A 14,360-nucleotide genomic window follows, 5' to 3' on the forward strand; every position below is an offset into this window, starting at 1 on the left:
GGAGGGTGACCATGTGGAAGTGGTCTCATTGAATGTAAAGGTTTAGAGGTCTGAGGTCCAGTATTGGTCTGAGAGAGCCGCCCTTTTTTGGGATTAGAAAATAGAGCGAGTAAACCCCTGTGCCCTGATGATGCAAGGGGACTGGTTCTATTGTGTTTTTTTGGAAGAGAGAGAGGGAACCTCTTGTTTTAAATGGGTCAAATGTTCTGAGGACATTGGGCGGTGTTTGGGAGGGATATGTGGAGGATTGGAGGTGAGTTCCAGGCAGTAACCATACTGGATAATTTGTCTTACCCACTTGTCTGTGGTGGTGGAATTCCAGACAGGGAGGAACTGTGATAGGCGTCCCCCGACAGGTGTAGAGTGATCGGGGGAAGTGGAGGGAAGTCATTGCTTGGTGGTAGGGGAGGTGTGGGTGTTGTTACCGTGTCCTCCTCCCTTATTGTTGTTACCCCTGTATCCTCTTCTAAAATACCCTTTGGAAAAGGGACTTTGATTGGGGCTTTTGTAAGATGAAGAAGGATGCTCTGATGCATTGGTTTTGGAGCCACCCCTATAAAAGGAGCGACGAAAAGAACCTCTTTGGGAAGACGATTGCAAGGCCCCCATAGACTTTGCAGTCTCTGTATCTTTTTTTATCTTTTCTAAAGATGTGTCGACTGTAGGTCCAAAGAGATGTTCATGGTCAAAAGGCTGGTTGAGAATACTGGTTTGCACCTCTTGTTTGAAACCGGATATCAGGAGCCAAGCGTGTCTGCGTAATAGAACGCTGGTATTAACGGCACGAGATGCGGTATCAGCTGCATCAAGAGCACACTTAATGGATGTAGTTGTAATTAATGTACCTTCTTGTATCAGGTCATTTGCCTTGTCCTTATATTGGTCAGGGAGATGCTGGATAAGCTTTTCAAGCTCATCATAGTGAGCCTTGTCATATCTTGCCAGCAAAGCCTGGGTGTTGGCAATTCTCCAATAATTTGCAGCTTGTGACGCAATACGTTTTCCGGATGCGTCTAAAAGTTTTGATTCTTTGTCAGAAGGTGGTGCGTCTCCTGTTGTCTGTGAATTGGCCCTGTTACGTGTATTAGACACCACCAGGGAGTCTAGAGGGACCTGACCTTTGATGTATATTGGGTCGTTGGGAGCTTCCTTGTATTTTTGATCTATTCTAGGGTTAAGAACCCTGCTCTGACGGGGTCTTTAAATACCTCTGGTGCGTGTTTAAGCAATCCCTTCAACATTGGTAGGGTGTGTGTGGACTTTTGTGGCTGAGCGAAGGTTTCTAATAGGAAGTCTTCTTCCAAGGGATCTGAGTGCAATTGTACACCATGATATTGTGCAGCCCTTGTGATTAGTTGCGCAAACCCCACATTGTCATCTGGAGGGGATGGGCGAGATGGGTATAGGTCCGGGTCGTTGTGTAGATCTGGATCAGTATTGTAATCCTGCCAGGGTTCTGGATCTCATGGGATGGTATGTGCATCATCATCATCTCCTTGTGGGTTTGTGTTCTCCTCCCTGTCCCCATCCCTGTCCCCACCCCCATAATCACTATCTTCATCTAGTGGTGGAGGGAAAATTGAGGGTTGTGGGGAATGTACTGGAGAAATTAGTAGATTGGAATCAGTAGGAGGAGGAAAGGGTGGAGGAGGTGGAAGAGGTGGAGAGGTATTAGTGCCTACATTTCTTTTCTTAGGAGGAACTGGAGAATCCTGTGAATAGTCCGATTTCCTCTTTAGCATGGAAGTGATAGAACCAGTGTCTGGATCAATATGTATTGTTTTTTGTTTTGGATCTGGAAGGTCCGGTGCAGAAAGGTGTTTGGAGCCAGTGTCCTTTTTCGGAGCGGAAGATTTATGGTCCGCATGTTCCTTTGCCTTATGAGGGGTTTTATCCTGTTTAGGCTTAGGTGTAGGAGTTTTCGGTTCGGGAATGTTTTTCGGCGACGAAGACTTCCGTTTTGTCTGTTTCGGCTCCGAAAGCTTGGTTTTTGGCTGTTTCGGCTCCGAAGACTTGTCTTTTGTCTGTTTCGGCACCGAGGACTTCGGCGTCGAAGGTGTTTTCGACGCCAGTGGTGGCACATTTATGTGTGTGAGCATCGGTGCCAAAGCTGTTTTATCAGTACCGGAGCGGGGTTGGCTCGAGCCCGAGCTGGGAAGCTTATCTTTTGGCTTCGTAGCCGAGCCGGAGGGCGGGGTGTCAGAAATCTTTGGTCAGTGTGGACCTAGGCCCGAGGGCGAAGGTGTTACAGGCACCTCTTGTATGGGAGTGAGTAGGACAGGGGTCTCAGTACTCACGGCCCGCTGAGCTGGGGTGACTGCGTCGGAGTCATCGGCCTCGGAGACTGAGATCTGTTCTTCCTCGGCTCCTTGTTCTGGAAGGGTATCAGGAGCTGGTTCGAAGATGTCCGGAATCGAAGTGCTTTCCCGGGACATTTTGTGGCGTTGAGTCCGACGATCACGGATGGTTTTCTTGGACCTGAAGGATAAACAGGCATGGCAGGTGTTTTCTTCGTGCTCCGGAGAGAGACAAAGATTACACACCTCATGTAGGTCCGAGTGTGGGAATTTAGCACCACACTGGGGAAATTTTTTAAAAGGAGTATGTTCCATCGACGTCCAACGTGGGCGCAGGTAGGCACAACGGCCCGCGTCGAAGTCTAGGTCGAGTAGCTTGATTGTAGAGGATGCGCGTCGAAAAGGAAACGAGATCGAGACAATACCGTTGAGAGGTGAGTGATTGCGCATCGAAGGGGTTTCGATAACGACACCAACCGGAGCACAGCAATTCACATCCGAACCCGATGGCGGAAAAAACGATCTAAAGATGGAGTCGATGCCCATGTGCACTATCACCAGAAGGAAGAGTCACTTATCTTGTGCTACAAAGACTTCTTCGACAAAAACAAACTGCAAACATCCGAGCCCAACACCAGATGGCGATCTATGCTAAAGTATACAATCTACAGCTCATATGCCTCGAACTAATACTTTACAAAGTTGCCTATATAGGAAGATCACTTCAACCAATAGTGTTCAATAAGCAAGGCTGACTCATACTAAACATAAGAACAATAACTTACCATATGGGGAACTGTTGTGAGCTTAAAGAAATTGTAGTTAGGACACATTTCTTAAAGAGGAAGCACAAACAATTTCTCAAAGATTCAAACAGTGAGACTATTATGAAAAAAACTTCAACAAAGGCCAAAATGAAAAGAAATGACCTACTGACACCTAAGTTGTCATCAACAATCACATTAGGTCACTCATTAGTGAAGAAGGAAGCTTGGGTTCCCACACCAGGAAAATTTGTCTTTAAATGTGGACATTATAATTTTTGTGATTACACAAGGGGTTATCAGAGTAAACACTGTGGTAACAGACATTGAAACACGTCCTGAGGCTATGGCAGAAAAAATAACAATACTAGCTGGAGCCTGTGTCCTGGTGCATTGCGGATTTCAGGGGAGGCACCTTGAAAATGAAAACTCCACTTTGGAGAAAAGTTGTTTTGTTCCAGGCCCAATATTAGATGGCAGGAGAGTGCACAGCATATGAAGTGATCGACATCTACCCATGCTGTAAACTAATGGATATTCTTCTAAACTAAGTAAATAACTTGGTGAATCAAACTTTGCTGCACTTTTTTACATCTTCACACAGTTACATCTAGTTTACATCCTGCACAGATTCAAACATGCCCAGCCAGCACATCATGTTTGAAAATATCTGCTTCCTTCTTCAAGGTTTTATGGGTAGTAGAATCAACATCAAAATTATTGTTGTTAATGTAGTTATTTGGCTAAAGCTCCTCACAGTCTCGTAGACAGGAGCCCATGATGTGCCGCTTGGTTACCCTATACTATGCATCTTCCTGGTTTCAGTAAAAAAAGATAAAGGGACACAAAAAGGAGAGAACGCAAACAAGGGTTGGCTAACATTGTTCGAAAACTGATAGAACACTGATAACTGAGCAACCATACCAATGCAATAGTAAAATGCCTTGCACATTATTACTCACCCACATAGGGTTGTCAGGGATACACCGAAACTGGATAAAAGACAAAGATAAATGAATATCCGGTGAAATGAGAGTACTATTTCTGATTCTAGCAGCCTCACTGAAATGTATTGTACTGTGCCATTGAAATATTACAACCAGGTTGATAACTATCAGTGTGTAAGAACAGTATTAAAGTGTATCAACAGCAACCAGATTCTGCTTGACATGTCCAGCCGGCCACTTGCACTGGCCAAACAATCTTCACAGTCTGCCAATATTAAAATACCCGTGAAAGGGACACAGATGCTTTGTACGCAAAAACCCAAATGTTTCAACTCACTTTGCTGCTCTTCAGAAAGCAGGAAAACGTTACTTTTTGTTCCAAACCCCAGGACATAATAACAGACTTGAATCCTCCACCAACTTCCAGCGACCCACCACCACAGTGGACCCAGCTGAGCCATCTGACCTGGGAGCCTACAAGCTTTCATGAACTGTTTTTCCTCCCCAGCCTGTGCTCTTTCTGTGCTGCCTGCTCACCCGTGCTCATTTGTTGCTTGCTCATTTGTTGCTTGCTCCCTCACAGGTGCTTTGCACCACCATCGGTTACTGCAGCACCAGGAGCTGTCCTCTTACCTCTTTAAGCCAGATATGCGATAATAAAAGAGAGGAGTTTGTGGTCAAGTTTGCGTGTGCAATAAGCTTGTTATGAATAAATGACATCTTTAGTCGAAAGGACGTATATTTACAAAGTTTAATAGACATACATACATTTTGAAAGGTTGTACCTCATTGTTGCAGCCTGTAAGGCAAAATACTAGGAAATCTTCTTCATTTTTCGCATAGTGCAGAACGTATACAACCAGTTTACTGACCATAATTGGAAACTTTGTGATTTTAAACCCAGTACCTTGCTGCAGAATAGCTTGATGCTTTTTTTATTTTCTCGTTATTCAATGGAAAACTAAAATATAAACTCTGTAACATACACCACTAAATCCTCTCACACAACAAATCTCATTGCATTACTAGTGAACTCATTCATTACCACAGTACTGGAAGTTCAGATGCAGATATTCCCTACAAGCATCCTTTGGCGGCAGTGGTTCTTTAGAGACAGTCAGAGGCACATCATTGGTTATTTATTTCCACCAAGCATAACATCCATTCCTACCAAAGATGCAACTGTCACTTTTGGGCTAATAAACACATTTACCACATTTTTCCTTGTTCAGTATAAAAAGTACAAGTTCAGAAAGCTTACAACATATTTACAAATATATATATATTTATAAATCCAAACACATAAAGAACCGTTGTGTGCATTCTTTGTTTCGTTGGCACATTGTCAAGCAGCATTAGCAGTCACTTGAATCTTCAGTCAGCTTATGTTGTCCTGTTTTGTCCTTTTCTCTGGATTTGAAATTCTTCAGAGGTTCTATGCACAATGTCTTAAATAGTCTTTTGTTATACACATTTGTATCTATACAAATATATATATGTCAGTAGAAGGTCATTAATTCTTCTTATGAAGAAACTTCATTTTATTTCCTGTAGCAAAAAGAAAAAAGCAGCAGTTAGGATTTGATTGTTGTCTTGTCATCTGCTGAGTGATAGCTGGAACTAAGTTAAGACTACAGTGTTAAGAGAAATAGTGCATGGAGGTGGTTACGTATTTCAGTCTGTGATAAATATTCTCAACTCCCCAAACATAAGCAGACATCTGGATGTTACTCATAAGCTAGGCACTGGTCTGCATGACAAATGGACAGCACACTGTAAATGCGAAAGAGAAAAGCAAGATTTGACAAAACCAAAAAGTTTGGTGTTTGTACAATACATCTGTACAGACCCACTCAGAATACATACACATATCACCACATGGTTCACACATTAATTCACATATGCAGACAGAGTCACAGGCGCACAGACATCTATGCAAACACATCCATCACACCCACAGACTCCCATGCCATTAGATTAACAGACCTACAAATAGAAACAGACCAATAAACATGCAGGGACAAAGACAGATAGAGTGAACAGCTTACAGGACCCAGAAGTACAGGTATACCTAGAAATTCACATACTGTTCCACAAAACTATTCAGAAAGTCATAGAGGGATGCAGATGGGGATGTATATAGAGATATATAACACGCCTACTGAAATACATGCCCAAACTGAGCAACACACCAAAAAACAACAAAGCAGGTACGAAACACAGACAAATCGACATAAAAAGCACTCTGGTGTCCAACAGATATAAAGATACCCATGTACATAGACCAGCATACATGTAGAAACACATAGAGACACAGGTCCTCATTACAACTTTGGTCTAATTTGCTTTTTGGCTGTAAACAGTATTGTCATCTGAATCAGGAATTACAGGAGATGCAGGAATACTTCACTCCCATTTTCCCACCTATCCCTTCCAGACAATTCACCAGCTAAAATCTGGTGAATTCTTAAAGGGCTGAAAAATGGGGCTTTACCATTCGGACTATGTGTGGTAATACCAGTTCTTGTGGCAATTTCCACTTTTCTTAGGTGACCCTCGGGCTGCAGTACAATCGGCTATGCATGCTCATACTACTGCAGCCCTCTTTGGTATAATACAACAAACAGAGCACAGTAATGTATTACTTGCATCTTTATAGTTGCCTGATCACTCTATGTACACTGAGCACCAAATCAGATGTCTTTTTTTCACTGTGGTGCTGGTACTACTGCTTTACCAAATTGTTAGAGCAGGGTCAAATACTGTCCTTTCTATGTCTTTCCCTTAAGTGTCATTGTGTGATAGAGGTGGACGAGCCACTGGAGGCTCGAGTCAAGGCTGAGACAGATGTATGGCTCTGGCTCAACTCGAAGGTCTCTTGGATCCTCTGGTCTAAAAAGAGTGAATCAATCAATCAAATAATCTTTATTTGGCTTTATTAAAGAAAAACACAAAAGAACGCATCACAGTACATCCATCAGTATATAAAAATAAAAAATAAGTTTATAAATCAATCATCAATCTCGTTTTAACAGCTGCAGTAAAAAATCCTAAGCAAGTTTGGTGATCTTGCAATATTTGTAAATACAGTAGGACAGAACTAGCCTGAGTGAATTTCTTCTCTTTCAACAAAGGAACTAAAAAGTGCCTATGAAGTTGCTTAAAAAATCCACAAATAAAATGAAGCTGATAGTTTTCTTGTGAAGGGCCAGACTCACATCCACAGGGGGCTAATTAAGGAACATAATTCCAGCTTTTGGGGAAAGCAAGCTGACCGTGAATTCGATTTATCCTAAAACGGGTTAATAGAAAACAATACTTGTTTCTTGTTACATATACTAGACAAGGTTCAATAGAAGGTACAGTTTTTAACAGAAGAAGAGATCGCACTGCAGGTTTAAATAGTCCTTCTCACGACTGGTCTTTATCCATAGTTAAAAGGTATACTTTGCCCTGGCCAGAACTGCCTAACAATAACTTCGGGTCCAGAAAATGACTCATGAAGGCAGCGGTTACAGAAAGTAGACTCAATGCACCTTAACCAAACGACTTTTCTAGCTAAATTCAGGCCTAAACAATCTCTGACTATGGATTAGTTCAGAGTAGCCACAGATTTTATCCTAACTGATAGCCAGGGCCGAAGAGGGTATAAGTGAATCGCATCTGATATGTAACCATGGCCCAGTTCCTCATGAGCAATGAATGAGGCAAAACTGTGTGGGAGGGATAAAAGACATCTAAAAAACAGTTTCCATCGTTTGCAATCCCCAAATATCACACCCATAAGGGGCAATGGCAACACACACAGCCTGACACATTTTAGGCATCGCCTCAATGGACTACCGAGTCCAGTGGCAAAGTCCTATACTTCAGATATAGTTCATGAAAATAAATGTTTTTTGTGAGTAACAAGAGTTAACCAATTATTGGTAGATTTCAACATGACACCAAGGTAGCAAAAAGAATGGACCTTGCATACAATTCTATCCTTAACCTTTAAAGTTCACGTTTTTGTTGATATACGGCCCACAATAATTATGTGACACTGATTGAAATTGGTGCTAAGGTCAAAAGAGTCCATGAAGGACCTCCATTGTGCTACTTCAAACAGTCAATTAGCTTTATTCGGTTATAGTAAAAACCATAAAGGCGCCACAATAAACACAACAAAGCTATAAATATATACACTCATACACAGTAAAAAAAATTACAACCTTAAAAAGCAACATCATAAGAGGCTATCAACACCGTAAAATCATCAGACATCTGTAGATTTCCTTAGTCTCATTGCGACTTTTAAAAAACAGGCTATATTAAAAATAATATCTACTGAGAGCAGTTGTAAAAACAGAAGGGCAGGTCAAACTTGTTTGAATTGACGAACCTTTAACAGGGGGACAATTCAGGCTTTCTTAGGCACATCATAATATCTGCAGAACATGATAAAGAACATAGTGACCTGTGGTGACACCTGGTCACAGCCACAGGGTGCTAATAAATGAACGTCCTTCCAACTCCATCGTGATGCCAACAGCTGGGGTATCAGGTTGAGCCTAAACCTGGTAAGAAGATAACGATCATAGTTACCGGCTGCAATGGTAAGGTAGGGCTCTATACATTGAGTCGATTTCAGCAGGGCATACCCACGCACCAAGGGCCTCTGTAGAGCCACTTGTTCCCTATCTATTGACCTCCGTTTCAGAAAGTTATCTCTGATCCCAAATCTGGTCCGCCTTAACAGCCCCCCTGGGTTGGTGAATAGCTCAGCCCTCCCTAAGCTCTGCAATGATTCTTTGATGTAGTTGAGGCAGATTTGGAGGGCGTAGTAAAGGAAGAGGTAGTCTACCAAGACCTCCTTATTCAGCTGAGTTTTACCTTTAGACCAAATATCTACCCAATGTAAGAGAGGACGAAGCGTCAGGAAGGTAGCTTACCCCTAATTCTTCATGCACTGTAAAGGAGCAAATACATTGGGAAACACAGAGAACACACTTTAAGAATGTGTTTTCGACCACCAGAAAAGAATTATGCTTGATATACCCCCAAATGTCATTCCCATATAACACTTTGGGGACACATTGTGCGAAATAAACGTGCGCTTGTGCCTTAATCGGACTCCTATCCAATCTAGAGGCAAACCTCCATACAGACGCATTAGTTCTTATTAAATTCATCTTTTTTCTTCTTAGCAGGGCATTCCAACACAAGTTTGAATCGAACATGACACCCAGATATGAAAATGCTTTCACCTTAGAGTCTGAGACCCTACATTAAAAGTTTTTAAATTAATTGATTTCGTTGTACTATCTCCCACCACAATCACATGAGATTTTCTAGTATTAATACTTAGATCGAGCTCCTCCATGAAGCCCATAAAGGTGTCAATGTGGGCTTGCAAACCCCTTCCAGTTTTTGTCATTAACATTGCGTCATCTGCATAAAGCAGGATGGACGGGCAGTGAGCGGACACTCCTTTCTGCGGGCAATCAGCCCGGGCGTCCACTAAAACCTGTTTGAGCTTATTAATGTAAATACAAATGGGGGCAAAATGCATCCCTGTCTGACCCCCTTCCAGTTTCAAAACATTGCATGCAATTTGAATCATTAGTGGACCTGACTGTTTCCATTGTGTGAGCATGGAGGGCACTTAGAAAATAGACTATGTCCCGATCAGCCCCCGTAGCTAGAATACTCCTCCATAATTTGTATCGGTTTACCAGGTCAAAAGCAGAGGTAAGATCCGTGAAAGCGAGATGTATGGAGACTTTATGTGCTACTGTGTCTTACCCAAGACCATGTATAGATTCAGGCCTGGTCGACAGTCGGTCTACGAGGCCTGAATCCATACTGAAGGTCAGATATGATGTTATGTTCGGTAGCCCAGGTACTTCAGACAGACAAACTAACATGTATAATTTTTTTTTTTTTTTTTTTTGAAACCGTTTATTACAGGTCTTAAAAGTATACAAGTATGGGCCCACAACCTTCCGGCCGGCCGCTAGCAATAGTAGGAACACACGACATATATACATGGAACACGTGGTATTACAGGAGGAGCATTTCTCAATAAATAACAATGTCGAAAAACCACATCATCCAGGCCCCATTATGCGGTTTCATTTTAAATTAAAACAACAAAAATTAAAACCACACCCACAAGGCAACCCACAATCAAAAATAGCAGTACGTGCTCCCCAAGAGGGGGGATCCCAACTATACACAGAAGTGTGAAGAGGGGGAAGAGAGCAAAGCGAGGACTGGGGGAACCCAATGCCCGGCAGCGGGGGAATGAGTCGGCTAAGGGGATGGGGCTGGCGAGGGATCAGGCAGCAGCGGCGGCGCACAGATACCCCCGCGGTAGGCGTTCCAGAGGCCCCATACTTTCACCCATGTCCCAGGCTTACCCCTCGCCACATACACCACTTTTTCGCGAAACATGCACCAGTCCATGTGTTCTTTCCAGGCCGAGACCGTCGGGGGCCTCTGGGATCCCCACAGTTGAGCAATATCACGCTTGGCTACCATATATCCCAGAGTCACCCACCACGTCTGCGGCGCTGAGTAATCAGTCGGTTCCCACACATTCAACAGGCATCTTCTCGCTTCAGGCAACAGCGCCACATGCGTAACCAGACGCAGCACCTCATGTACACCACGCCAGAACCCCTCTACCTCCGGGCACTCCCACAAAATATGCATAAAGGTCCCCAAAGCACCACACCCACGCTTACATAACCCATCTCCGGCATAGCCCATACGCAGAAGCTTTGGCCCCGTCATGTAGACCCGGTGGAGTATCTTGAGCTGGACGAAGCGAAGGCGAGCCGGTATGGCCACCTCCTTCGGGGAAGCCACCGCGGAGGTCCAGTCCTCGTCGTCCAGCTCCAGCCCGTCGGCAACCCAAGCCGCACGAAGGGCAGTCAACAGGCCCGAGCGGTCATTTATCAGCTTTTTATATATAAGTGAGATCGTGCTGTCCGGGACATGCCCATCCAGCACTCTATCTTCCAGGGGGGAATATTCCGGGATGGAGGCAACATCCATGAAGACGGAACCCAGCGCATGACGGACCTGCAAATACCGGAAGTATTCACTGCCCTGCAACTGAAATTCCGTCTGCAGCATATCGAACGTTTTAAATCCTCCCCTCGTCCAAAGATCCCCCACTTTACTGATACCTATCATGTCCCACTTCTCAAAGCCCTTAGAGGTCCACAGGGAACCTAACCGCTCAGACGCGTATAGTGGTGATGCCCGGGTCAAACGGTCCTTCCACCCCATAGCTGCATTGGCCGCGTGCCAGACTTGCACCATGACACGCGTGGGGCCCGTCAGACGAGCGTCGGGCGCGCTAGAGTAGAGCGCTCGATTGTAGTCGCCACCTGGCAGGAGCATCTTGTCCATTTCAAAAGCCGGGTTTAAGGCGGGCCCGTAGAGGCCATGGTTAATGGCAGCGAGCTGGGAGGCCCAATAGTACCGTTTAATATCCGGGAGGGCAATCCCCCCGTCAAACCATGGGAGCGTCAGCTTAGCCAGAGCAATGCGCGGCCTCCCGTCCCAGAACAGGCGGCGTTGCAGACTCTCCACCTCGCGGAAGTAGCGCGCCGGGACCAAGTCCATAGTGTTCTGCAAAGCGTACAGAAAACGCGGCAGAGACATCATCTTGAACAATGCTGCCCGGCCGAGCGGCGAAAGCGGCAGGCGCCGCCAGCGTGCGACATCTACCCGCAGACGCTGGAGGGGGGGAAGCAGATTCCGTTCATACCGGGCCTCCGGGTCCAGAGTAATGAAGACACCCAGGTACCGAAATCCCTGCGGGGCGATCTGGATCGGACAGCCCCGCGGGAGAATAGGAGCCTCCCCAGAGAGAACATACACACACGATTTAGCCCAATTGATGACGAGACCGGAGTTACGACCAAACGAGTGTAAAACATCAACTAGGACTATAAATGATTTGCGTGGGGAGGCTAGGTACAGAAGGATGTCATCAGCGTATAGGGATACGCGATCCTCATACTCGGGGGTCCAACGGAGACCTCGGATGGAAGGCTCCAACCGCAGCCACTCCGCCAGGGGCTCCAAGGCAAGCGCAAAAAGAAGCGGCGACAGGGGACAGCCCTGCCGCGTGCCCCGGCCCAGCTCGAACGGGGCCGATACTCTTCCGTTCACGACCACCTGTGCCAATGGGCCCGCATACAGCAATTTGACCCAACTGATGAATCCTGGGCCAAACCCGAACTTAGCAAGCATCGCTCAGATGTATGGCCACTCAAGCGTATCAAACACCATGGTGGCGTCTAAGGACGCCAGAATGGCCGGTTCCCGTATGAATGGGACGCGCGCAAGCACCCCATGCAAACGCCGAAGATTAAGGGCTGCATTGCGATGGGGAATGAAGCCAGACTGGTCCTGATGAACCAGATCTCCCACCACACCGACCAGCCGATTGGCGAGTACCTTAGCGAGAATTTTAGGCTCCGCATTCAGTAGTGAGATAGGCCGATAAGAAGTAACCCGATCTCGAGGTCTCCCTTCCTTGTGGATCACCACGATTGTAGCCAGACGCTGGTCAAGCGGGAGGGAGCCCACTGAGTGGGCCGCAAGGAACATTGCACGGAGGTGAGGCGCCAATGTATCCGGTCGCAGCTTGTACAGCTCGATAGGGATACCATTCGGGCCCATGGCCTTGCCAGAAGCGACCGAGCGTATGGCGAGGGCAATTTCGTCGGAGGCGGGAGCGGCGTCCAGCAACACCCTGTCCTCCCCGGACAGGGAAGGCAGTGCGATATCTCTGAGCAGGGCACGGGAATCCTCTTCCGAGCAAGAAGAGACCGGGGAATACACCTCGCGGAAATACTCCGCGAAGCATGAGACAATTTCTTCTGGTTCAGTTACACACACACCATTCGTTTTCTCAATCAGTGGGACCACACGATTCGCTCTTTCCTTTTTATCCAACCACGCTATCAGTTTACCAGCCTTATCACCCACATCATACAGCCGCCCCTGTTGCTCTCTACTAAGGCCCCTGGCCGCCTCCGTAACGAGGGCCCTATACGCCGCCTGCTTGAGCTGGAGGACATGTAGTGCAGCGTCCGTCACCCCATCTTCTAGATTACCCTCCAGCTCCGCTATTTCAGCCTCCACCCGGGTCACCTCTTCCCGCTCACGCCTCCGGGCGTGGGAAATAAGGGATAGGGCCTCCCCTCTAAGTACTGTTTTGAAGGCCTCCCGCAGGGAGATAGCTGAAGGCACTGACCCCACATTCTCCTCAAAATAGCGCTGGAGGGATTTAATCAAGTCAGCGCGAATGGTGGGGTCGCGCAGGTACCAGGAGTTGATTGGGACCACCCTGCTCTCAGCCCTCGGAAAGACATCAACATGCAACAATAGCGGGGAGTGGTCCGAGATACCCCGTGCCAAATGGCGCACTTCCCCCACCCTCCCGACATGGGCCGCCAGGACAAGGACATAATCAAGCCGTGAGAGACTACCATGGGCCCCCGAGTGGAAAGTGTATTGCAACTGTGTGGGATGTTTTAAGCGCCAGCAGTCCACCAATCCCAGTGTATCCAAGAGGCCGGATAGCCACGCCTGTGCCCGGGGGAGGTCCCTAGGGGGGTGACGATCCACAGTTCCAGAAACCACCGCGTTGAAATCCCCCCCCACCACCAGAAGCCCCCCCGGAAGGCCAAGGAGGAGGCGCCCCAGATCTGCAAAGGTGGTCGACTGCAACCCCAGTGGGACGTACACTGACACAAAGACAACCACTTTGCCCTCCATTCTCCCCACCAAGACAGTGTAACGTCCCCTGTCATCATGGAGCACCTCATCAATTTCTAACGGGAGCGAGTTCTTTACCATGATACCCACACCCCTCGAGCCTGACGTGAAGCCCGAGTGGGCCACAAGGCGGTAGCCACGCCGATTCATGGCGCAGAAGGAATTGCCAATAAGGTGTGTCTCCTGCAGGAAGACCACATCAGGCGAGAGTCGCTTCAGATACTGTAGGACCACACCTCGTTTGATCCTGTCCCCCAGTCCATTAACGTTCCAAGACAACAAAGTCAATTCCCTACCCCCCATCATACACAAAGACCATCATTCGTCCCCCCGAGAGCACAGTAGAGCCTACACAAAAAAAGGGTTGCCTTGTGAGAATAACAAACAACGCCCCATCCCTACCCACCCACCCCAACCAAATTCCACCCTCCCTGCACCCCTGCATGAGCCCAGACAGCCCCCCCAATGTGCAGTGTGCCTGTCGCCCCATAGATAGTTAAACTAACTAGACCCCCAGAGGAGGAGGGAGAACCCCCAAGAGACCCCACACAACCTCCATAGGAGGG

The 14,360-nt window shown here is 46.6% G+C and overlaps 1 protein-coding gene across 4 annotated transcripts in view; it reads right to left on the reverse strand.

Annotated features, from left to right (window-relative positions):
• Positions 1–4,741: 4,741 nt before the first annotated feature.
• DENND2B (DENN domain containing 2B) overlaps positions 4,742–14,360 on the reverse strand; it is a 1,065,289-nt gene continuing 1,055,670 nt past the window's right edge. For all 4 annotated transcript variants that reach the window (XM_085648132.1, XM_085648131.1, XM_085648133.1 and 1 more), the window contains one exon: positions 4,742–5,556. In XM_085648132.1, coding sequence (XP_085504258.1) covers positions 5,522–5,556 — 35 coding nt within the window. In that variant the 3' untranslated portion in view covers positions 4,742–5,521. The remainder of the gene's footprint in view (positions 5,557–14,360) is intronic.

Source organism: Triturus cristatus, chromosome 3_2 (genome assembly GCF_964204655.1).
Source record: "Triturus cristatus chromosome 3_2, aTriCri1.1, whole genome shotgun sequence".
NCBI classification, from domain to species: Eukaryota; Metazoa; Chordata; class Amphibia; order Caudata; family Salamandridae; genus Triturus; species Triturus cristatus.